Source organism: Mytilus galloprovincialis, chromosome 8 (genome assembly GCF_965363235.1).
Source record: "Mytilus galloprovincialis chromosome 8, xbMytGall1.hap1.1, whole genome shotgun sequence".
Classification (NCBI taxonomy): domain Eukaryota; kingdom Metazoa; phylum Mollusca; class Bivalvia; order Mytilida; family Mytilidae; genus Mytilus; species Mytilus galloprovincialis.
Genome location: NC_134845.1, coordinates 25067247 through 25094917, shown reverse-complemented (window position 1 = coordinate 25094917; position 27671 = coordinate 25067247). Strand labels below are relative to the sequence as shown.

The 27671-nt window shown below is 31.6% G+C and overlaps 1 protein-coding gene across 1 annotated transcript in view; it reads right to left on the bottom strand.

Moving 5' to 3' along the window:
- LOC143085388 (protein mono-ADP-ribosyltransferase PARP14-like) overlaps positions 1–25513 on the bottom strand; it is a 47742-nt gene extending 22229 nt beyond the window's left edge. The window contains exons 1-12 of the mRNA XM_076261700.1: positions 25452–25513; positions 21071–21241; positions 19607–19891; positions 18968–19210; positions 17727–17963; positions 11480–13198; positions 7912–8406; positions 6867–6979; positions 6228–6455; positions 5263–5484; positions 3390–3441; positions 2447–2593 (exon numbers count right to left, since the gene is read on the bottom strand). Coding sequence (XP_076117815.1) covers positions 2447–2593; positions 3390–3441; positions 5263–5484; positions 6228–6455; positions 6867–6979; positions 7912–8406; positions 11480–13198; positions 17727–17963; positions 18968–19210; positions 19607–19891; positions 21071–21233 — 3904 coding nt within the window. The 5' untranslated portion in view covers positions 21234–21241; positions 25452–25513. The remainder of the gene's footprint in view (positions 1–2446; positions 2594–3389; positions 3442–5262; positions 5485–6227; positions 6456–6866; positions 6980–7911; positions 8407–11479; positions 13199–17726; positions 17964–18967; positions 19211–19606; positions 19892–21070; positions 21242–25451) is intronic.
- Between the last annotated feature and the right edge of the window lie 2158 nt (positions 25514–27671).

The window sequence follows — 27671 nt, the reverse complement described above, 5'->3', positions numbered from 1 at the left end:
AAACGCGCGTCTGGCGTACTAAATTATAATAACTATTTAAACTGTCATTTAGGGGCCTTTAATAGCTGACAATGCGGTAAGGGCTTTGCTCATTGTTAATGGCCGTGCGGTGACCTATAGTGGTTAATTTCTGTGTCATTTGGTCTCTTGTGGAGAGTTTCTCATTGGCAATCATACATATCGTCTTTTTTATATTGAATGTTCTTGAACAGAAACGACATCCAATGCCACTTCAAACATTCAAGAACAACTATTCTAGAATAACAGAATTTACAATAGGGATAATCGATCTATACTTCTATCTCATCATTACTAACAACAAATTTTTGATTGAACATAGTAAGAGCTATTTTCCTAGTGCCTGTTGTTAACAGGTTTGTTTCGCTTGCTTGCTTTATTTGTATAAATCTTTACATTGTTTTTAAAGAGGAATGAGAGATACCAGAGGGACATTCAAACTCATAAAGCGAAAATAAACAAAGAGTGCCATGGCTTAAAAAAGAAAAAGACAAACAAACAAAACAATATTACAACAACACAACATAGAAAAATAAGGCTTTTACAACATGAATCCCATTGTAAACTGTGTGTGATCTCAGGTTATCCGGTATGGTAAGCAGATCCTGCTCCACATGTGGCACTCGTGTTTGGTACAAACCCGGAAATAAGTATAATTCGGAGGGGTCATGTTCGTGAAAAAAAAACCGGAACTGTAGATTTGCGTCTGCAGTAAATAATAGATAGGTGGGAACTCAGCTTGTAAACATTACATTTAAATGTTATTGGATGTAGAGCATTATGCAGAGCTCGGTACTTATTATACATAGGTCAGTCAGTGGGCTCCCCGTTATAAAAAGTTATAGATCCTCCACTGGTATATACCCAGTCATTGCGTTACTGTTCTATGGTGATTGTTGTACTCTTGTCTTTTGATTTAGCTAGTGTGGTTAGTCACTAAGCATTTTTGTTTTTCTCGGATGACATATTTGTTTGATTTGAAACTAGATAGTGATTAAGATTATAACATGTAGTGTTGACTTCTGTATACTTTTTGGTATTTTTACTTTTGTCTGTTTGTTTTGTTCCAACATGCTGCCAATATGATGGTATTTTATGCGACAGTCATACAAGTGAGAGATTTTATAAGCTAGTTATAAAAACCAGGTTCAACCCAATATGAAAATGTCCGTACCAAGTCAGGAATATGGCCGTTGTTTTCCATATTTTTAATGTGTTTTAGATTTTGATTCTGCCATTTGCATAGGGACTATTCGTTTTGAATTTTCCTCGGAGTTTTGTTTTTCTGTTATTTTACTTTTTAATGAAGTAAGCTAGATTGGTTCTGTTTTCCCGCATTATGTATCATTTACTTAAGAAATTATTCTTGCATGCCTTGCTCTTTGCACATTTTAATGAGGGTATGCAGAAAATTTGTCAATAATTTTATACCGAGCGTTTTAAAGATGACAAATGTTCACAAATATAATGCCTAACCCTGTAAGTATGAGCATAGAGAATGGCATGATAGAATTATTTCGATTATAGTATGAGAATTCGGAGCGGACCTATAATACACATTCGTAACGGAGCCATTTTGATTTGTTGAAAAATAGAGTTAGAACATGCCTTTGTATTCAAAGGAAAAGAAGAATGTCATATTAGAATTTGGTTCTGAATTAATACTATTTATTTCTAGTATAAAAAAACACGTGATTTTCGATACATGTATGCCATTATGTTACGTCACGCTGTGAATTTTGAATGATTCCTATGACGAAAGTAGTATCCTCTCGATTCGTTAGTTTTTGATTTCAATAACGTGAATTATGTCTGAAAATATTTTTGTTTTAAAGATTTTAAAGGAGCCAGTGACCTTCTCTCTCTTATTAGACAAAAAAAAATGATTCATATATATGAAAAAAGACAATTTTGGTGATAAAAAAATTCATATCAAAATATACTTTTAAAAGCCGACAGCTCGTAAAATATTTGGCGTAGATTTTTTACGGATCATGCAATGCCGAAGTGTAGAGTATTCCTTTAGGTATAAGACAATATAAGAGATTTTAAACGAATCTACGGTTTTCCACAAGAAGACGGGACAAATTTCGCATATAAAACACACACAATCGCAAAGACGCAATTTAAAAAAAGATACATATAATAGCGAGTTGATTGATTTTTAGTTGCTGAACCATAATTGTACATTTTAAGATAAAAGTCTATTATAAAAACCTCAGTAGCAATTATTCATCTTTCAATATGTATTTAACCTCTGTTTTCAAACGATTGAAATTGTTGATAGCATATAATAACTTGTATTATAGTTTGTAGGAAATACGCAAACAAATAATACACAATAAATGATCGGTTTCTCACATGACATACACAATATATGTAGTTATTCCAATGCGCATTAAATCATTCATATTTAGTGTACTGGTACCTGGTTTTGAGACAAACTTTCCATTTGTACAATTAACTATGGCGCTGACATCAAGTGCACATATATCTCCTTGGTATACTTTTAAGGTTGCATGGTCAAAATCCATAGAGACCATTTTATCTTTTGGTCTTCGATTCTTTTTTGGTGCTTTAAAAAAATATTAGAATATCAGACCGAGGAGGCATTAATTGTTGCGAGCGATGGATAAACATATCAAAACTGTTATTAAGTTGAATAAGTTAGATTGCACTACAAGATACTGAATACTATAAAAAAAAAACTCTTCACTAATTCCAGGCTTATGATATACTACCCCCTCCCTTATCAGATTTTATTTCTTTAAAATGGGTTTCAAAGTATTAGACAAAATTTGTATTTTATCCCCTGGATTCTATTTGTAGCCATGCTTGCCATCTTGGTTGGAAGGCAAGTTCACAAGACATATTGTTTCTAACTAGTAGATATCATAATGCTGATGGTTGCCAAGTGTGATTAAATTTGGCAAAGTAGTTCAGAGGAGAAGAATTTGTGAGCTGTTTAAAGTTTATTTCTATCTATGATAATATTCAAGACAAACAGCAAAATTTCCTTTAGATTACTCATTCAGGGGCAGCAGCCCAACAACTTAAAAGAAATCAGGGCAGTTAGATGTAAACTTGATGAACATTTTGACCTTGTCGGATATAGAAGATAAAAACGTCATTTAATCCCTATGATCTTTTTTCAGACTTGGTGGTTTTGTTGTTTGGCAGGAGGGGTTGTCGGACACTTTTGCTAAAATTGATACCCCAATCATAAATGTTGCGAAGTTTGTTTAAATTTGGACCAATAGTTTAAAAGGAGAAGATTGTTGTAAAAGGTAAAGAAAGACAAAAAAATGACACATAGAAAGACTCATTTTTTCATAAAGCCAGATAAGATAAAAAATTTAAAAAACTCATACTCTTTATTTTGTCCTTTCTGCGATTCCCATTCTGTTTCTCATTCTCAAATGCCTGGAAAGAATAAGTTAAATAATTGAAGCTATTGAAAACAAATTATGCAAAAGCTTAGTTAACATACTCTAATTACAATATTATTATAAAAACCCAGCCTGTGGCGCGCGAAAGTAGTCAAGAAGACTTTTCAGAAGTTGACAGGACTTGCCTAGTCGTTTTTAGTTTCAACTTCAATCCTATGCAATCAATTTTAAGAAGCAATGATTTTAAACTTTTTTTTTGGGGAAGGGGGTCACTTATCGTAGGGCTTTTATCTCTGATCTAATTTCTGTGTGCACAATTCTGATTCTACGTATTTCACTTGTCTCATTATGAGGAAATCAGTTTGGACCTTTATCAACGATTCCATATACCATTATGTTTTAGTTTTTTTAGATTCAGTGTCAAGTTGGTATATATCATTTAGCGTTGTCTGCGAGAAATAATCATATTAATTTTCTGATAAAGTAACTAGATTCAAAATCAATATAAATATAATTAACATATATATCTTATTTAACTGTCGGAATTGATCGGAATGTGAATGAGAAAATAGAGCTACAATTGTTTTTGGTCTATCCCATTTAGCACATTCCATTTGCGCGGGAAGCTCTTCCATTGACATCAAAATATAATTGAATTTGGATTAATGTACTGTGATATATTTGTTTTTGGATGTTTTGTGATATAGTTGGGTGACCAGTCAACGCTTTTAATCGATTTGAGTTAACGGAATAACACACTGCTGTACTTGATATAATTGGAAAGAGAGCCTCATTTAAATAATGAGATCGTCGTTGTCTACAGTATTCACAATTTTTTTTCAAATTTGGGTCAAAGGTCAAAGCTAAAATATTAATGAAAACGCAGTTACGTTAAGACACCTAGCTGCCCCTATATGTAAGCGTTAATTACAAATATAACTATAATAAATATAATAATTTCACGGATTTTCTAAAGCTGGTGTATTATTGACCGAGAATGTATTGAATTTTTATGGTGTGTATGTTTTTGCTTAATAAAAATAAAAAAAAGACTGCAAACGGTGAAAAAGGGAGAGGGTTTCTGTCAATGTAGAAATGAAACAAAATTACAATTAAAAACAGGATCACTACTCTATCTTGCACACTTATATGGTTTGTTAGCGTACATTAGCCTACAATTGACATGAAGCTAAAGATGATTTTTTTTAAATTATATACTATTTTCATATCTTTATATTTCGATGGATATAAGAATCGATTATTACAATCGAGTTGGTTGACCTTTATTGAATAACCGTTTTACAGATGATATCGGGTATGTTTCTTATATCGTTACTGCAATCCACTTCCCCTTTCACGAATGTGACCTATACAATTAGGCTATTTTTAACACATTTGTAATAGCATAAGCAATACGACGGGCGCCACATGTGGAACATGATCATCTTCCCTTCCGGAGCAACTGAGATCAACCCAAGTTTTGCTTAGTCTTTAGTGTTCTAATAAATATTATCTCTTTAAGATCTATGATAAATGTAAGGATCTTTAGAATCAAGTAATTTCCAATGTAATTGATAATCGGGACTAACAAGGATGTTATTAACCAATGGCATGTACAATAGACATAATACACCCTACACACTACAACATTTGAAACGTTATAAATAGTATCACAATTTCAAGAACAAGTAAACATCAATTAAAAATAAGAATTAGTTTTTAATTTATCATTTATTTTTCTTCAACAATATATTTGCTAAAGTAGATCAGAATTTCCGATTTCCATCACTATCAAATAGGTTCTTTTTCTGTTTCTGAATAGATATTCAGCTTTTAAATAACTTTTCATGATTACCTTCAACACTTCAATGTCCTTTTCGTAAATGACAAATCTCACGTCTTTGATTGACGTAGTTGGATTATTGCGTCCAAACACTTCCACGTTAGAAAACATCATTCGTGCAACTTCGGTCTTTGGATACCCAAGATTTCCAGTTCCCAAGGCAGGAAAAGCAATAGACGTGAAACCAGCTTTATTCGCTGTTTCCAAGCAGTTTGCCATGAACATCTCTAATTCCTATGAATCAACAAATATTGTTTTCTTAAATCTTTTATGGTGGCAACGAATTAAACATTTAAGAACAAAATAATAATGTGAAAAAATATATTAGTTTACCCTTTGATTATATATAGAAAATCTCAATAATATCAGAAGTGTATAAACATAAAAAGTTCATCAATTTGAAGTAACAATTATCCAAAATTTCAAAATATTTTTTGTTTAGTCAAAATAGAAAAGTGGAAAATCCTATTTTTGATGTATTAGATCCCATAAATCGGAAACGTGCAATCTTAAAGTGAATCAAAAGGAAGTTTACGTCATTGTATATGAACAATTCAGTTTCAGGAAAATTAGCAAAAGCGATTTTGAGTAAATTTCCAAAGTGTTGACAACGAATGGACGGTTGAACAACGATAAACAATAAAGCGTTCCATATTTTAATATGGGCGTGTACAAATAGAGCCTTGTGGGTAGAAAATAAACACAGTGACTCTTAGAATTTTACATCATCATAAATGATATGTTGAGCTAGAATTTTTTTAAATGTAACTTTCGTACGAAAGAGAAAATGAATGTTCTTCAATAATTAAAGGATAACCAACAATCAGAGCAATAATTTCGCCCCATTTGTCATTCATCTGCTATATATGAAGATTACCATAAGAAACAATATCACAACATTAATCCTTTTAAGCGAAAGACAAGTTTAGTTTTCATGTCAGTGCTATACTTAATTGTATCAAGAATCAAGATTAAACCTTTGAAGCCGATGGTGTAGTCCATCCGTTAAGAGCTCCGTGATATACTTTTCTGCATTCTAACTTTCCTCCACCGGTCACAGCTATTTCTCCAGGAGCTACTCCATTAGGATAATGTTTTGTGCACTCTGACTGTAATGAATTCCCGCCAGCATTGAGAAGGGATTGTGATACTGCACCGTGTGTTAGCTGAAGATTACTGGATGTTGAATTAATTATAACATCGACCTGCCAAAAAAAATGTAAACGTCAAAATTGTGTATTATACAGTTAAACAATGTCTAACTAGTTTCGGTTGAAGTGCTCGTATTAGTACATTCGTAAATCTAGTGGTAACTTATACATTGTTTTAGAATGGAATTATAACGGCGTAAAATTTAACTTTCGTAACTTTATTAAATGTTTGATGTCATTATCAGTGCAAACGGCAATTTTTATTATATATGCTTTACCAAAAATTTGGTAATTATTTAATTTTGAAATGCGTATCTAGTACAGTAGCATCGGTACCATTGATATTATTGTTTTTTTTTTAACTTAATTTAATCAGTTACGATTGAGAAAAGAAAACTTCAACCGTAACAATCAATAATGAATTTCGTTGTTTAGCTTGAAATAATAAAGATTAGTTAATATTACCTCCTGTAACGCTACTTGACCCCGAAGAACAGTGATTGCTATTGGCCCTGACGATGGCTGACTCATATCGTCGTCATCACTATCATCATCAAAATCATCATCAGACAGTGCCACTTTAAACAATGAACAATATAAGTTATATATGAAAAAGATTAATTACCATATATCCGACAAATGCAAATACAATAATTTAGATGTTTTGAAAATATGATATAACTTTCTTTCTAACAATGATGTCCCATTTGATATATCACTGTGACATTTGTATACCTTGTTGACTATTTCTATATCACCAAAATCATTTCTTATTAAAATTGTATAATGCCAAATCTATTCAAAGATACCCGGCTTATAATATTTCATTCATTTGGTTTTCACAAGTCTCCGTGGAGCTCGAATTTAAATAATTAGATGACTAAAATAGGTTATAAAGGATTGAAAGGTCCTCGCTAATTTTCGTATCTAAATTTAGACAGTTTGGATGTTAAACTCATCAATACCTAAATTTGGATCTTTTTGAGGAACAAACTATGGATTAAATTGTAGTTGAGTAAAATTCAAATTACTGACAAATTTTATGTAACCAGAATACTCTTTAATTTAATCCTATTAAAATATAACAAAAAAAATTATAATTATCATAGGATAATGTACCCTTCTAGTATTTCGATGCTTAGCATATGGAAATTAAAATAAAATACACAGCCTTTCACATAACAGTCTTATATTTGCCAAGTCGGTGCTTAATATATAGAGAATTATTGCATGCAAATGAAGTAACAAGTATAACACAGGGTTTTTTCAAGTCTACCTCCTAGTGGGCGCTTGACTCGTTACGAGATATTTTGGATTGCTAAGGTTGTTAACCACTTTTGTTAGACAATAATTGCTAATAAACCAGGTTGAGAATTAAAGATTCCAAATGCAGCTTAAGTAATATATTCATGGGACAGAAACACATTTTGTTCTCATTGAGTTGTGACTTATGTCATTCTAATTGCAAAACATTCATTATCAATGATCAATCATATATCATTATACATACTGGCACTAGCATCTTCAAACCTATGTTGTCTTAATCTGTGAGGTGTGCTTTGTCCAATTTCTTTCACGTTTCTTCGATCAAATTTCGTCTGTAGAACGGTAACAAAGCTTTTCAGTGTACTCTCTCTCAAATCACATAGAATAATTTTCTGGATAGATGTAGACTTGTTTGACTTAAAAAATCTTTTGATTGAATCAACTATTACTTTGCAGGCATCATGTAGTGGATATCCAAAGTTTCCAGTTCCAATCGCTGGAATTGCTATTGATTTTAATCTTCTTTCCGCAGTCTCTTTTAGAGATTGTTCGATACATTCGGACAGATATTCGTCTTCATTGTGAAAGCCATCTTGGTATGTTGGTCCGACAGCATGGATGACCAACTGACATTTTAGATTACCTGCTTTGCTACAAAAAATCTCTCCAGGCAAAAGCTCTTTATCGCCGAGCCGTCTACGAATATATTCACTACATTCCTGTTGTATAATTTGTCCTCCTTAAATAAAAGTCTGATGTTAAATAACTATAGTGATTACCTGCATAATATCTTTTCAGTAAAGGAGACATATATCAATAATTCCAAAAACAAAAGTGAGTAGAACTTCAAACAAAAAGTTACTGATATGTAAAAATCAGCCTTCAGCATTTTCTGTCATTTATATTATAAGCAATTGCACTTATTTTATAAGTCCTTTTTGAACACGATGCTAATAACTACTCCAGTTATACAACTATCTCAGTCCCCGTTTAATATACACAAGACGTTTAAAGAACCTTCAAGACATTTTACTATTATCATTCAAAACAGACAAGTTTTATTCTATATTTCAAGCTCTTTTCAATAATTGGAGACTCGTTGTGAATGCATTCAAGAAAGATTGAAAGTTATCTGCTTTCAATTAATATGGGAACAGCATTTGCAAATTGTCATTTGATGATGACATACGTATATTGAGGATTACTTTATATACGACGGTTAATGAATTTATACTTTCCATGTGTTGTGATTGTAATTTTGATTGAGCTTTCCACTTTTTTTGAACTAACTGCAACTGATAAGTCGTTTCTAGTCGTATGGGCGTCTTGCGTTCCGTAATAATCAGCGTTATATCAGTAGTGAGTTTTTACTGTTTCCAAAAGATGTTTTTTGTGTTGTTTTAAGTACACAAATAAAGCATGATTCTTAAACCATCCGTTACATTAATATTCTTTCAATTGATACATTTTTATTACTTTTTACAATAAGGACGGAGATATATTAAATTGTTCAAAACAATATTTTTCCCGTTAAACTTGTTTTACATTTGTCATTTCGGGGCCGTGTATAGCTGACTATGCGGTAATGGTTTTATTCCCTGTTGAAGACCGTACAGTGACCCATTCTTGTTAATATTCATGTCATTTGGTTGCTTGTGGAGAGTTGTCTCATTTACATCATCTTATTTTCATACTTATGGTTTAAATAAGGGGAAGAAAATAGTTTACCGCTGTTCGAATTCGTAATCGGTAGAGAAAAAACCAATCCGGGTTACAAACCGAAACTTAGGGAAACGCATCAAATATACGAGAACTACGTCACAACAGAAACACAACATTAAAATGTAACACACACAGAAACGAACTGTCATATAACAATGTTAGAAACGAGGAATGTGCTAAAGAGACAAAAACCCAACCATAGAGCCCAAAGTCCCACATGGTTCTAAAATCCTAGACCAAAAGGCGGGTTCCAACTGACCCTTTAACAATAATGCATTATAGTTCAGCAAAACGGACGCCTTATTAAACTCCAAAACATATGAATTAACCAAAATTAAAATAAAACACTCACCCGACTAATAAAGGCTACAGATTCTAGACTTTCGGACAGGTGCTAAACTAGGACGGAGTTATGCATGATTTGTGAGATCTCATCCTCCTCCTATACATTCAGTCAATATGGAATGAACAAAGATACAGCAACAGCAAGACCCACAGTAAAACTCAGTTGAAAAGAAGTTTGAGATGGATGTTAGAGTAGGCAACAGACGAAACTAAGCAAATTGACAGTGATCAATTTGAAATAAAAACTGCCAACTTCTGATCTCAAGTAAACTGATGGAAAGATTTGTCTCTGTTATACGACCATCAAGCACTATCCTTACAGTTAGAGGTTTAGTACCATGCCATCATAGTAATTCCCCTTTAGTCATTATTGTAATCATCAATACTATTTACAATTTGTTCGAGAACCATGACTGATATATATAATTTATCTTTTTATAAAAGTTTTATTATATGATAGCGCAATATGATTTAGTATTAAAACCGATTATTTATCACATTAACAGTATGAAACACATCCTGTGGTTGTAGGACAGACTATCCACATACTTTCAGGAAAAGAATCTAATATCATGGTATTTAAAAAACTGTGCACTAGTAAAGAATAGTTTAGGTCACTGAGATTGTAAGTTATACCTTTTGAAACTATTGTACAGGATAAAAACAAACCAGATAAATGAATAATGAGAAGATTATTCAAAATGGGCCACCACACTTTTCAACATTTTTACAATAATTTCCTTTGCAAAGAATGACAAATTTAGAATAATTAACGAAATATGTTGTTGTAATTGTTGAAATATAATACAATCACTCCATTTTTTCGTTGAAATATAAAGTTTTACAAATGAATTGCAGTTCTTCAGCATTGTCTAAAACTTAAAACAGATATCGCGATCAATTCATTTCTTGCAACCAAATATTGCAAATTAATACCGCATAACCTGCAATGTATACTTTTTTTCTGCACTGAAATGCGACACACAATTACCAAAAGCATTGCGAACAAACAAATGTGATTTATAATCCCATGTTGATTGTTTACTGTATAACTGACAATGAGAGAATATTTACTTCGTCATATAACAGGCAGACATGGGAGTATATAAAACAAAGTTGCATTTAGATTTCTTTGAAAGAGTATTGCTTACATGCTCCTCTGTTTTTCTCATCGATATTTATATAGTTTTCTCTTTACAAGTAAGATTATAGTAAAGGGAGAAGTACTCTAGTTTACACTATCAAATGTGAATGTGTCTGTCCGAAGTCTGCGGAAATTAATTTCTTTTCATACGATTTGCTGTTGACGAAGATATATGTTGAGTTCATAAATGCATTCACTAATCTGGGCGATTGTAACCTGAGATATAGAAGAGATACCTCTACATATTAAAAGAACGTGAATAGTCCTCTAGATCCAGTTGGTTCAAATGGGTTGTAAGTTGATGTTTTATGGACAATGATGTTTCTGACTCGTTCACCAGTAGATGAATCATAATCTTACAAATATACTTTACAAAATAAACAACTCTCCGCATCTTAACCGATAAAGTTATTTAGAAATTTCTATAATTTTTACAACAAGTTTGTGAAAATAGAGTACCTTTTTTATTTTGGCATTACTCTGAAATGAATGCATAGAACTTTCTTTTTAGGGGCGACAATTGAGACTTTAATTGCAAAATTTAAAAATCAAAAGTCAAAGAAATCAATAGAGTAGTTATTGAGTATTTTTAAGACTTTACCTTTTTTAACGATGACTTCTGCTAGTCCACCAACATGTTCCATAGTTTTGTTTGCTGCATTGACAATAACGTCAACCTCAAGTTCAGTGATGTCTCCTATTGCAGTAACGATAGTTTGACCTGATGGGATTGTGCAGGTAGCCGTTTCTCTTTGAGACGGTAAGGATAGGGGGACGATTTTGGTATCCATGGACTGGTCATCGCTATCGTTGACGGTAAAAACTACGGCATTGGTTCGTTCTACCTGTGCTATTTTTGCTTTTCCCTCAAAACTTTGTATGTGTTGAACAATTCCGGCCTTATTTATGACATGCTTCTTTTCCACAATGCTGGTGAGCAATTGATTTATTCTTGCGTTCGCTTTCGACAAACCAGTATTGTTACCTTTTAAAAGTAACTCTGAATCATTTATCTGAATTGTAACATGTTCATTTTGCAAATCTCTCTCTATAGATGCTATTTCTTTTATATAGTGTTCCTTTAAAAGTCGTAAAACTGCGCCTGATTGGTTTATTTTTTGCTGTTTAATTGCATTTTTATACAAAAAGTCCTGCAGGGTTTCTCTGATCATACCGATATCAGCAGCGGAAGTGGTATATACTGTTATCTTACTGCCTGTCTCGTCGATTTTAACTACTTTGTTGCTAGTTAAACATTGAGTTGATTTAATTAAGTCTTTCCATAACTGTGTCTTTAGTATATTCGATTGCCCATCTTCGACATCAATTTTAACCTCGCTCAACAATTTTCTAAAAAGCTGAAACGCTTTTACAAGTTCTTCGTCGGATATAGAATATATTTTCAAGCTTTTGCCATCCGTCACTGCCCATGTTGCTGTCAATCCACTTTGAGAAAAGCTCTTCTCCAGGTATGACTTGACCTCAGGTATTTCTAGAAATCTGATCATGCCTTCGCTTACTTCGTCTACTTTACGCTCTGTTATTTCTCTTGTTTTTTCAAACATTTTCATTTTTGCTAGGGCTATCGCGGTAGCTTTCCCTGTAAATTTTACAAAGTTGTTTTCTTTATCGACAATAACCTCTACCCCATCTTTCTTTTTACTGTACTGCTCTTGAAATCTAATGCAATGTAGGATTGAAGTTTCATAAGGTTTAGATCGAAAAATGTCCTCGATCTGACTTTTCTTTTCATCAATTTCTTTTTCTATATCTTTTATGACTGAAGAAATTTTTACTGATACCTTTTCCGTTTCAACAACCTGCCCAACAATAACGATTGTGTTATTTTCTTGGTCATTTCTTATAATAACACTGTCTGTATGCATGCCTTCTATTTCTTTCATAACATCCTCCATTGCTTCTTTAATCGTATTGAGTTTGGACACATTTATACAACTCAAATATGTTGACATTTCCTTTTGAATTACCGCTGACCATGCTTTTGCAAGTTTTCTACAATCTTTATCAGTTGATTCTAGCGTACAAGCAACTTCTAATTTTTCATCCATATTCATAGTTGACCAATTAATTCGCGCATGTTTAGGTCGAAGATATTCATTCATTTTCTGTTGATTTTCGGGTGATTCCTTAAGAAAGACAAATTTCCACTTATCAACATTTTCAATTAGTACAGGATCAGGCAGTTGAAACTGTAAACTCTGACTTTCATCAGCTGGATTACCTAGGCATTCTTGGTGGATTCTTACTTTAAATTCGACTCCATCAATCTTGTGCTTACGATTGCAGACAATATCAACCGCTGTATTAAATAAATAGAATTTTGGTAGATGTAGTGTCTATATTAAGATAGCACAATACAAAGATTTTATACCTCAAATAACCCAGTTTTAAAATGCTGTAACTTTCTTTATAATGGTTGAAATTTATAAAAGTGGTATTTATGGATAGATAACAGATCACTCTTTCAAATTAATGCAATGTTAGTTTTATATAACAATTATGTAATCAATTATAACGTTAACTGTGTCTACAAAATTTTACAACAAATTTCCACTTTCAATTGAAATTAGCTTCTTCATGGATATCCCGAGAGGGTTGATTTTATTATATGTTGTTCCTAGAGCCATTATCTACAAAAGAGTATCTCATATTTTGGATAGAATGTATAGATTAAATTTTACACCTTATCAAATATTATCTACATTTATGTTGTAATGATGTTCACACTAATTAGAGATTTATGAGAGAATGGAATATGATAGCGTTAATTTTAGACACCTTTTTTTAGCTCATGCTGTGTTGATTAAGATTTGTAGATTTCTTTAAATTTCCTATATAGTGTAAGGTACTGGTAAATGGTACATAAAAAAACAAATAGGTATTTTATTGTGCAGTGTAATTTATAAGTAAATACTTCTACTTATAACGATGATCACAAGTCAAAATTCAAGTGTTTATCAAATAAAAGGGGGGAAGCATTTCATCAGCTATGATACAAATTAACGTTTGTATATAGGTTCAAGATGATGATGATAATTATCAAGTTAATAAAATTGTTAATGTGTAAAACACTGGAAGTGAAATGAATTTTTCATTTGTTTACATGTTGTTGTACAAGTGTTACAGCAGAGAATGTATGTAATTACTCATGGGTTACCTTTGTAGCAGGAACAATTCTGCCTAAGATTCGGGGATGCGGACCACAGCTAATTCTTGTTTGTAAACTGATGTGTGCGGAAAACGACTGATGCCAAAAGTGTAGAAATGGAGCTTTCAATATGATTTCAAATTATCATACTAAGGAGGCATGTAGCAAATGCACTAACCTAATGGATACTTGGTTGGAAAGCCTGGCTTTCCTTGGTTGGACTGAATGTCAGTCCTCAGAGGATTCAACATAATAGTTTCAAATCAATTATCTAAAATATATATAAGTCTTTCGCAGAAGGTAATCAAAGGTTTTGCGACGATGCAAATATTTAACTTTACAATATAAATAAATATCTTTAACCAATGACTTCAAATAGCAAAGCTATGTAATTTAACAAATATATACTGAATAAGCTTCATCTAAATCATCAAATTAAGAAATATGAAATTTATAGTTTTAAACAAGGGAAATAATAATAACATAAGAATCCTAACTGGCACACCTTCTTCGTGCTATATATCATGTAATTCCCGTATTAAGGATAATTTCTTGTAACCAAATATTCATATTTAAAAATTGATATGCCTGATATACATAGGAAAATACTTCAACAGTGTTTAACTGCAATTGTTTATTTACGTAGACTTTGTCGTCTGCCATTTTGGGGGGACCGAAACATGTTTTTTGTATCTTTAAATACCAATTCGTCCCCTGGACAATTGATATAATATTGTATATTTAATACCACAGATAAGATATTTTATAAGTATACCCTGCCGGACACAAATATATTGTAAATATTTATATGGTTGATATGAACTATGTTGTATGTTATTTACTCATCATGTATTAACGCAGATCGTGTGTTAAATCAATGTGCGCGCAGTGGTGTCCGATTATTTATTTTAAGCTTCTTCATCGATATTTTAGATGCTATAGCTTTGTTTTGATATTTTATGTAAAGGGACAATGCTCGGACAACTTAATATGATATGTATATTATATTTTTCAATATCTGAATTTTTTTTTTATAGTTCCGGCTTCCCGGAAAGGACAAGTTTCCATTGGATAAGTATGTCACGTGACAATTACAATTTAGTATATAAACGCGCGAGTACTCAGCAATGGCAGACAGCACAAAGTTTTGCTGGCGGCATGTTCAAACCTTGGACAAACAAATAAAGCAATAATAACCTTTAGTTGAGATTTAGGATAACATAATGAAGTTTAATGATATTTAATTAGCCGTGTTTTGTACAGTAAGCTATCTCCCACCACGTCGTATACCACAAATATGTATTTAAGGATTTATGATCGCAACTGTTTATCTATATAGTTTTACGATGTTATAATGTTACATACGTTAAACAGTGCGCAAAAAAAAAAAACAGTTTACATTGAAAGGATAACTTTATTTTATTGAACTCGGATACATACAAAAAGTACATGAATTTACACTGATGAAAACAATAGATGATGGAGGACGCTCGTTCAAACATTAAAACCATGGAAAGCCGATAGGAACAAAATTAGCTCAGAAACACTCGAATTCAAGGGATCGCTCAATAAATACATATTAAACATTCCGAAGACCATACCTGACAAGTAAGATTTAAGATCAAAGAGGTTTAATAAAAATGTAGAGTTGCTACAGGAGTCATACACTGTATTTAAATGTTATTAAAGTAAACTACCGAGTATAGGACAGGATGCTCTCGGGTGGCTTACAATAGTTATAAAGATAAAAGAGCTAAATTCATTCAAGTGAACTGACTAAGATTTTGCCATTACTTGCATAATAATCAATTACATAATGATTTCATAACAAAAGTATTGCATTTATTTTAAAGATTAATCTGTTATCTTTCTATATATACCTCTTTTATCAATATATATGCAGTAAAGAAAGTAATAGCATTTTAAAGGCTGGAGATTGGTTGTAAAAAATCTTTGTATTGTGCTACTCTTAAAACATAATTCTTCTAAATCAATAAGTGTCTATCAATAAATTAATCAATAAGTGTCTATCAATAAATTAATCAATAAATAATATATAAGATATCTTATATAAGATATCTCATTAAATTATTAAGATATCTTATATCATTCAGTTTTCATAAAGTTTATAAGAGTCTTGATTATCATATGCGATAACTTATATACTATATAAGATATCTTCTATAGTATATAAGATATTCATAAAGTTTATAAGATTTCTTATATCATAATTGCTGGATTTAAACTTCAATAGACAGTCAGTGCTCCTATGGTAACTAACATTGAATATCGTCAGCTGCGCTCTCATCCCATATGGAATTAACTGACCCCATATATCATTTATATCGTATTAGGTCACTAACACACCATGTTACTAATAATATCTAATTAGTGTGGTTAAAAATTATTCGAGCAATCTATTCTATTATGTTCAAATTTGAATAATTTTACTTTGAATCACGTTTTTTACATGTCAGTAATGAGTTGGATTAATGTCCCTTATCCGATTAAAAAAATACACTTTGGCTTAGTGCCATAGTTGTTAAATACTGTTTCCCCGCATCTGGTTGTCATATATTCATTGATTGGTAGATACTTACTATTCAATTTCATAAAGGATTAAAAACTAAATGAGATGACAATACTTTAAAATGTTTAATCTATCATATACACACGTCTTTTTGATAACTAAGGTCAAAGTTCTGCAAAAAAGGTTTTTATTTTTTAATTACATATTGTATATATGCATGCCTTCTCTTGTGTAGTTTGTTTGTTTTTTCATTCGTCCTTTTTTCTCTATTTTCTATGAAAATGAAAACCATTCTGCCAGTCAAGGCGAAAATAACCCGATACATAACGGCATTTTTTTTTTTTTTTTAAAAGTTTACTGTTTTTCCATCAAATCATTGTTTTGGTATATTCCTCTACTTTCATTTTGAGTATGTCAGCTTAGCCATCAAACCATTGACAATTATGTAGTGATCATAAAGATTGTGTAGGGGTTTGGTAAGTTGGGTTTTGCACTGCAACTGATTTGACGAATTCTATTGTTCTATGTTCATTCTAAAACTGTTTTACCTCATGCTTAAGCTGGGTTTTTACTTTTTATTAGAGCCTAAATATGTTTTTCAAAATACTCATGACCACTTACAATCCTAAGTTGTACTTATTTTCATGTAAAAAGATATACGTAATGAAGTTGACCTTTTTTTCAGAATCGCAATTACGATTACTGTGATTGGTCTTGATATTTTCTTTTATTTACCAATATTTTCAACTATTTATAGAATAACAGATCATATATTTAATATACTCGACTATATAAAATGTTGTCGTTATCATAGGTTGATAGTTTTTTTTTTACCTACTTCAGTTTTTTTCTCAAGATAAAAAGACAAAACCCTTAGATTTGTAAATTTCGTCATTTCGCACCAATTACTCCTATGAGGAATGGAACTACGATTTCGTCTATTTGTTAGTCTTCTCTTGCTACATTTTTTTTTTCATTTAAGTGTTTTTCTCTTTCTATTAAAGTTTTTCAGATGATACACAAAAATGAAATTGTCAAAATCGTTCAAGACAATTACTCTTACAAGGAACCGTCAGACAGTTTTGTTGTAAATAAACAGTAGGTAGTCCTTTTTAAAACTAAATTGTAAAACTAACTTGACAAACTCACAATTATAATCGTCAAAAGAAATTAAACATTGATTCAGCTGCTGATTCATCTTCACTTTGGTAACACCATCAACCCCACATTTCTTTTTACTGTCAAAATATAACTCCAATGTCTCCTCAGACGTGGTCTCTTTAAAACCAGTAGCAACTACCGTATTAGTCACAGTAACATGATCTATATTTAGATAGTTGCCTTCTAAAGTTCTCTTTTTACACTGCTGTCGTAGTTTTTCTATGTCTGAAAAAAGTTGATAGGGGTGCTATAAACATATATGTCTCTGTATAAACAACTACACATCTCTATAATAATACAGTTGAATCACTATGTGAAAAACTCGCAAGATTTTTTTGAAATGTTTGTATTTATCTTGTTGGGCTTGCGTGGCACGAAATTTAATTATAATACAGTACACTACAACATATGATATATAACAAGTCTAAAAGGGTACCAAAAAAAATGAAATTAATGAATTTCAAAATAGATGTATATTATAAATCTATTTACAACAAAGACTGCAAAGTAATACCTCAAATAAAGATATTAATGTGCGATATGAAATGGAACAACTGTAAAATTTCACAGATGACGACAGTTAAGTGCGTGAAAATACATTGCAAGCAAACAGCACTGATCGATCTACGCGATCTATTATATTTCACTTTTGACAACGGTAGAGTAATTAAAAGAGAGGCTGCGTGTTTAAACATCCAAAATGAATAGCAGTTTAATAATGTTTTAAAAAAATGATAATAAATTTTGACGAAGATTCAGCAATTGAACGTGACTGCGTGCATCCCTCCTAAATGAATAGAATCTTGTAAATTAAACTGGTATATTTTAAAAATATCCTTAGAAATTGTAAGAATTCAGTACGGAAGCCTGAGTTACTAGAAACAAACAATGGAAGAAAAATGAGTGATGGTAGAGAAATGAGTGACTCGTTCTATTTTTTTCATTTATGCCCTCTGGGGAAACTTTCCTTGGTTTTTCTGATTAAAACCTTTTCCTGAGCAAGTCTGTGGGCCCTTGACCAATACTCGTTGTGGTCTATGATTGTGATAGTAAGGTATTCGAGATCAGCTTTCGCGTGCCAAGATGATCTCAATGGACGAGTTACGAAGAGGTCGGGCTTGAAAGTGTAGTCACTTTACTGACCGTTCAATATATAAATAAGTTTGAAATTACACCCAACAGTGAAAAAATCATATTTTTCTTTTTTAATATAACCGGAATAAACTCACCTGGTTTTGTATCAAATGTGACCAGAGCAGTACCTTCCTCTTCACCATAAATTATATCAATTGGTTCAGCATTTGATTTTGCTTCCAGGAAATTAAAGAGCGAATCTTTAGTGGTTGACGAACTAACACCTTTTATAAAAACTTTGTCTTCATACTTTGGAAGAGGCGGAGGAGGTATATATCTCTTCACAGTTAGTTGCTTCCCACCAACCTTGTGTGTCTTTTTCAGGATTTTATCAATAGCTGTTAGTTCAATTGAATATTAATATAATATAATTTACGGATAGATATTACAACAAACTTATTACAAAAGATAATCGAAGGTCAATGATATAGATGTATATAACATTTTGGTATCCCTTGGTTTTCTTATTCAACAAATTAGGAAAAAACCTGTAAAAAAACATATAGTGGTAGATGCGTTAATTTATAAATTGATCATATTGACCTTATGAATTAGACAGTGAGTGCCATCATGTAGTTTATTTATTCATAAGAAGTTGATTTAAACACAAAGCATTGATTTTGTTTAATTGATCTTCCTATTGATTTCAGTAAACATCCTACAGCACATATCGTAGTTGTCGCAATTATTTTTTACTTTTTATATATATATACAAATCTAATATAAGGTATTACCTTCTTCTTCCTCGAATTTTAGGATATATGCATTTTCTTCTACCTTTTCCAGACTAATGACGTCAACATCAGCTCCTCTCCTTGATTCAAAGTAAAGTTTCAAAGTTTCTGCCGGCACCTTTTCTGTATCAAAACCGCTAACATGAATTGCAAAATAATTTCCGTCACCTTCTGCTTCCTTAATATCTGGATGGGAATCATCCAAGGCATCTGGCATATGAGCTTCAACCTCAATAACTTTTCCTTGAAAAAGCATTGGAGTTTTCTTGAGCACTCGTTCGACAACTGAAAAGATAATCCAATTAAAAGTTTTTTTTATTATTGAAAAAATATTATGACGCTAAACGTAAATGGAAATAAACCTGTTATCAACCTAGCAGAACTACTATTATGTTATCAATAAATATGAAAACTTTGACTAATTGAGAATTTTTTTATCGTCCGATTGTTTTTCAATACTGTATACTGACCATGTAAATGATGAAGTAGATAAACTCCTCTATAAAATCTATATTATTATACGTTAGGCATGTTAAAGGGTCCATAGCTATTTTATCGTAACAAAGCAGGTTAAGAAAAAAAGATTCACTACAATATTTTTCTAAAGTATCAGAAAACGATTCATATGCGATAAACTAAAGCAGAGAGTATGATGTGGCCAGCTTTTGGCTCTTGGAATATTAAAACCAAAACTTGTTATCTTTCTACCAATATTCTGGCATAATTACAACTCAATCGGCAGTAGACAGAAAAAAATTGTGTCCTACAAAATGGAAAACTATGCAGGAAATAGTTTTAAGGCGCTAAATAAATTAATGTTCCATCTTAAAGATAACCTTCTGTTTTTTCTTCTCTTGTTTGGTTGATTCTTAGCTGAACGTTTAGTGTAAAATTAAAGCCAACACTGGGTCGATACTAAGAGCGAGGGTTTTAATCTCCGTTGATAGAAACTAAGGTCTCAGTAAAGTTTATCTTAGATAAATATAGATATATTTTGTGGCACAATGGTTTAATTATATGACTCTCAATGGGTTCAGCACTCATTAATATGTTGATTTTAAATGTAAAGACCATGATAGCGTTCCCTTTGAAGGTAAATGAAAAAAAAACGTTTCGGACGCAGTTGTGTTTTATTAAGTCGCCATCCAATTTCTGTTCGTTATTTGTCAATTAGAATCATTACTATTTTAGATCTACAAATAGCAGCATATCGATGATTAATAATGTCTGTTTATGTGCCTTGAATATTTATGTTGTATTTATTTGAAACTAACGAAAGTATAATATCAATAATAATTATGATGTAGTTTTTGAAATGTAGTTACATAGAAGAAAATTCAGGAACTGTTGATAATTGAAAACGCTTACATTCCGATTCTTAAAATGCTTGAACCGTTTCAAGTTAAAGTCCTTTTTTTAACATTATCTTTTTCAAATCATTATCAGTTTATCAATAGCTTTTACCATCATCTTCCTCAAAAGTGACTATCGCAGTGTGATTTTCTTCGTCATAGTCTACTTCTTCTACATCGCCACCTCCTGACTTCCTTGTGTTTTCAAAGAAGAACGTTAAAGCATCTTCTGTTGCATCCGATGGAATTTTGGACACTCTGAGCATTTTAGACATCGCTGTATCTGTTATATATAAACATTGACAATTGTTTATATAAACTAGAATATATATTTACTTGACAAAAACATTGTCCAAATAAATTAATAATAGATACCAGGATTGTAACTTCAGCCAGAAAAAAATAAAAGATAAAATGGTTTACCTATTACAAATTATGACTTGGATGGAGAGTTGTCTCATTGGCACTCATACCATATCTTCTTATATCAATGATAGTCCTTATTGAACATGTACATGTTATCTATAAACCTAAATTATGTTCTAGGGTATTTCAAATGATAGAATGTCTGATTGATCTTCAATTGAAAGAATATTAATTATAAAAAAGAAGATGTGGTATGATTGACAATGAGACAACTCTCCACAAGACACCGAATATAAGGAATTTGTCCTAAAAAAATTAAAAGTGCAGATATCAGCGACATTGAGCACAAGTCAGCCTGGTGGAGACTGAATTAAATAAACTTTCTACCTAATAGAGCGACTGAAAGTCTTATAAAACATAGTTATAACAATATTTACGGTGCTTTATACAAAGGTTCAATTATGTTTTACTTCAGGTAATACAATTTTACTACAAAATCAAGGAAAATTGGAAAGTAAAATAACAAAAAAAATATGAACTCCAAAGTAAATTTAAAATGGAAAGTGACGAAATAATAATCTCCAACACAGCAAACGAAAGGAAAACAACTGTCATAAAAGATCGGTATGAGTATTATTGCCTTTGTATTTGATATTACCATCCAAATGTTTTGATGATGATGGAAGTAGAGAGAAAAAAGAAGTTAGCAGTATCCTTAAACTTCGTTTTCCGTTACTAGTATATAAATGATGTTCTCTCTTTATATAATTCAAAATTTGGTGACTATATTAAACGCATCTATCTCATCGATTTTGAGAAAAGGATACAACAGATAATGTCAAGTCTGTCTCATATCTTCACTTACATCCACAATGACGGTCATTTAAAACAAAACTTTATGGAATATCTCTTTTATTGTTTGCGACGGATATGTTCAAATAATCGTAATTACAATCCGTCCTCTTTTCCCCGAATGATTGCAAATGAGACAATTCCTTACAACAGACAAAATGACTCAGAAATTAACAACTGTAGGTCACTATTCGATCATCAACGATGAGCAAAGTCCATTACTACTAGTATATTACTACAGAATGATATATTCATATGCATTTATATGTAAAGTTGTATTTATTTGTCATTATCTGCATATTTCAGATCTGTCGTTGCCTTCTATGTTATATTTATTATAACATATGAACGTTCTGCATTCAATTTATCTGAGCCTTATTCCACCTGGTCACAATATAATTACCTATGGTGTGATAAGTTTGTTTATGCAGTCATTACGTCTACCAATTATGATCGAGTAAGTAATTTAATAACTGTAATTTTCTTGTTTTGGTTTTTAAACATTTTTTTATCAGAGCGTCACTGATAAGTCTCTTGTAGACGAAACGCGCAGAATGCATACAATATTTTAGCCCTGGTAATGAGTTTATATCTCCAATAATGCAATTATACATTGTTGCGACCTCTTCACATTTTCAGAAATATCTAATCTAAATAGGCCAGATCCGAGATACGGTAGATAGTTGAATCTGTCATTTGACTTCCATCACCTCATGACTAAAATGAAGGCATTGTCACTTCCTATACATAAGAAGCGAACGGATCAAAAAGATTGATCTTATACTGCACAAATTATTTTGGAAAATTAAAACCCTCCCTTAAGTGGTACGGGAACTAAGGTTACATAAAACTACCCCGCAGAATGGCGAGTCGGAAAATGCTTTTTAAACCTTTAATAGATCAGAGATTCAGGCGTATTTATCTATTCGTTTGATGTGTTAACGTTTGAGCTTTTTGTTTTGCCATTTGATAAGGGACTTTCCTTTTAAATTTTCCTTGGAGTTCAGTATTTTTGCGATTTTTGTAGTTTTACTTTTCTTCTATCTGGTAAATAAAAAGCGTGCGAAATTGGTGGAGAAAGACATGATTCGAGAAATGGCCTACGGTAATATATATTTCTCTGAATCAATTCAAAAGAAATTTGAATCAATAAAAGTTGAAAAATGTAAATGTGTTTTGAGTCAGTACATAATATAAAATGTGCTTCCAACCCAAAGTGCTTTTGTTGTTAAAACATTTATATTTCAAACTGGAATTTGATCAAAAGTAATATCACAAAAAAATACTGAGCTCCGAAAAAAATTCAAACGGAAAGTCCCCAATCAAATGGCAAAATTTAAATGATAAAACTTATCAAACGAATGGACAACAACTATCCTATTCCTGACTTGGTAATGGCATTTTCAAATGTAGAAAATGGTGGATTAAACCTGGTATTTTAGCACTAAACCTCTGACTTCACAATTGCATCAAATTTCATAATATTTGCAATGATGATTTTTTTAATCGTTTTACCTTTTTATCTGTGAATTAGACTATTGTTTGGTAATATTTCGAACTTCAGAAAATAATTTTCGCCATATTGTTATGCTATGTATATAAAGCTGGTAAGCACAAACTTTAAGCAGAAAGCTTATGATTTATTGAGCTCAGTTTAAAAGACACGTCTGTATTCCAACTATACAAACAGCAAACCTTAATCTTTGTGAAAATTTGGTTATATCGAAAATAATGTATCATTTTGTATCAACAACGGACTTATCTTACACAAAAATCCAGACATAAATAAGCATAGGAAAATTTCTAAACGGAAAGTCCTTTATCAAATGGCAATATAAAAATCTAAACACATCAAACGAACGGAAAACAACTGTCATATTCCTGACTTAGTAAAAACAATTAAGTATGTAGAACATGACACTTGCATTCTTTTTTACAACCTAACTTTATATCTATTTCAATTACTGAAGTGTTGCAATATGAATTCATGAATCCAAACCCCTCTTGATGTTCCTATTACATTCTACTAATTACTCAGAGCAGTAATAAGTAGTAAAAATTCATATTGTATTAAATTTATATTTCAAAATATCACTAATATTTTAGATATTTTATAATGGTCATTACAATATTATTTCGTATTTTCACTCTCTTATTGAATTCTTTATTCTTAGATTTTTGTCTTTTGATTTGGTATGTAATATCAAAATCAGCGTTTTCTTCGTAGCATAGGAAGGAACGTTCAAAAACTCAACTCATCGTGTCATTAGGCAGTGGTTGTTTTTAGAATTGTCCATAAAAAATATGTATGTTGTTTAATGATCGGATTTCGTGGTCTGTGTAGTTATCATTAAATCTGTACAATACAGAAACATTCAGTTGGTACCATTGTATTTCAATATCTTAAATAACTTTCCTTTTACAGCATATATGATATAAGCGTTACTTTTACGTAAATAATTTTTTCCCAACGATGCTTAGCGGACTTGTATATAAGAAAGTACCTGTAAGCATCACACGTGTTCTGGAATAATTGTCATGATTGACGTTTGAGAATGCCAGTAAAAGTCAAATAAACAAACACACAAACAATTGAGAAGGAACTATGCAGGACAACCAATCCTTTTTACGGCAACTTTTCGCAAAATTGTTTTAAGCACAAACATATATTCAGTTTCAGACCAGAAATTAACTAACAGTTACAAAAAAATCATCGAACTCTTCTTATTACATTAGCTAATCGTGTTTGAAACATCATGTCTTAGTTACAAAATGCATACTCGTATGCAATAATCATTGGATTTACTAAAAATCAAAATTCGACATTTTTTTCGAAAACATTTTACCAAATAATTTTTGTACTATGTTGTTATGAAGGAAATAATGTTCTAAACGTATTTGTGTACAGTAAAAATCCTTACGTTTGTAATACTCGTAATACATCATTGCTATGAAAAAGATATGGCAACATAGAATCATTTCTGAACAAAAATAACTTTCAAAATAGCTAATTTTTGTCCTTTTTATTTCCGAAGTGTATATTTTGCATTAAACGTAACTTGTTTGCTATCATAATTTTCGTGATCAAGCCTTACCAACTTTGAACATGGCCATTTTGTGCTTACAGGTGGTCATTCATCGCCTTTACATGGAAAACGAAAGTTCGGTCAATTTTTTTCTCCTGCATTTTCATTCTAATTCTTAAACAATTCTCTTAAAATGTGTCTGTTACGCGAATATATAATGATTTTGTTAATGTCAGTTATTTAACATACCTTATGCGGTAGGAGAATCATATATATTTTTTCCTCCTGTTGCATTAAATGGCCTACACCCTAAACGGTAGGTAATTTCTATTTAATGCGCATGTCTAATTCGTGGAATTTATTTCCTTTTTGAGAAAAAAGAAATTCACAAAATAATAGTTTTCCAAAAAGTCGATTGAGGACAATCAGCAATAAGATTTTCAAAACTAACTCATGACATGTAAAAGAATAGTTTTTTTGGATATTTAGTTCAATTTGATTAAAAACAAAATATATATGTATCTATATTTTACAAAATGGGTCAAAGACAATACGTAAAAAGATACCAAATTTGAGTTTGCAAGACAATTGGTTCTTGAAATCGAATCCGTGAAATAATTTCAAATCTAATGTTGCGAGGAAGTGTTAGACATGTTTGAAAAATAATCGATACAAACCCTTCACACATGCAAGGGATGACAGGTGAACTTGGGACAGATATTATTTACGATGATCACAATTTCAAGCACTTATGAAGGCCTTATCTACCGGTGATTTAATACATTATATGATATCATAATGCATACATTTGGTTTTGCTTATCATTGACTGGATGTTTAATATTATATAGATACCCGACCTTCATAATGAATAATATGTGGGCCCAGGTGGTCGTGTGTTCTAGCGGGACGGCTACAGTGCAGGCGATTTGGTGTCACGATATATCAGTAGCATGGGTTCGAATCCCGGCGAGGGAAGAACAAAAAATTTGAGAAAGCAAATTTACAGATATAACATTGTTGGGTTGATGTTTAGACGAGTTGTATATACATAATGTACACAGCCATGTATCAAAATCACTGCTGGTGATCCGATGGATAAATCTGTTGTAGAGTTGTCACTGGCTCAGACGTACTTATAAATATAACTATTTTCTGTGACTGTATCTTACATTAATTTGTAGGATCCTTTACTATAGATTATTTATCTGATCTGTAAGAATAACATCTTCATGCCTTATATATTATGTACTGTAGTACGACGCTAGATTAAAACTGACGTAGAAAGGTAACACCCGGCCAACGAAAGCTTCATTTTTATGAAGCCCATGTGGTCGTGTGGTCTAGCGGGACGGCTACAGTGCAGGCGGTTTGATGTCACGACATCTCAGTATCATGGGTTTGAATCCCGGCGAGGGAAGAACAAAAAAATTGCGAAAGCAAATTTACAGATCTAACAATGTTGGGTTGATGTTTAGACGAGTTGTATATGTATATATGTATATATATATATATTAAAAGGAAGGTGGATTTTGACCAAATTTGTGCTACTTAAAAAAATGAAAATCCTTTTCCAGAACGGAATTGGTGATTAATACCAAGCTATCAGCTGAACAATTCATTTCTCGTCATCCAAATATAATAAATTCTTTTAAAAAATATAAACACAAATGATCTGTTTGCTAACATTAAACTGATGTTAACTTATTTAGGTTAACACACTGAAAGTAAATGTTTATTTAACTTTAAGTTATTTATGAGCAACGCATGAAGCGACTAAACTCTGAAAATATATATGTACGTACAATACAGAAACAGCCAATTTGTACTACTATATAATATCATCTTACTTATTGAAGAACTTCCCTTTTACAGTATGCATGATAACAGCATTACATTTACGTTATTTCCTTTAACCCAATGATGCTTAGCAGACTGGCTAATATGAAAAGCTATTTACTTATTCCGATTATAATCGCGTATCTGTTCGTTAATGTATCAGATGACAATTGCCGTCGACTCACTCAGCATAATCCCGAAATATACACCAATGTTGCGTTTTCAAAGAAAATAGTAACACAGGAGGATGAGCGACAAATATAAGGAAACAGGAAAATATATCATGAATTAATCAAAACATATTTTAAACAGAGATTGGTTCTATGAAAGTCACGCCCGCAAAGTCAAAGCTACATCGGCAATTAAGTTATCACTATCTAAAACAAAATAACACATCTTTATCAATACAAAATATCGAGATAATAAACAAAATGGAAGATTTGGTATCAACGGAAGTGGACCAGCTATACAACAGAGTTAAAATGACGTTGAAGTAGCATTTATAGGCTACCGTACTGAGAAAAAAACCACGCAATATTTATTTGTAGTTCGATATAAAAGACCCTGACAAGGAAAACCTGAAAATGTGAAAACGAGCAAAACCTAACGGAATATTTTATACCCATTTAAC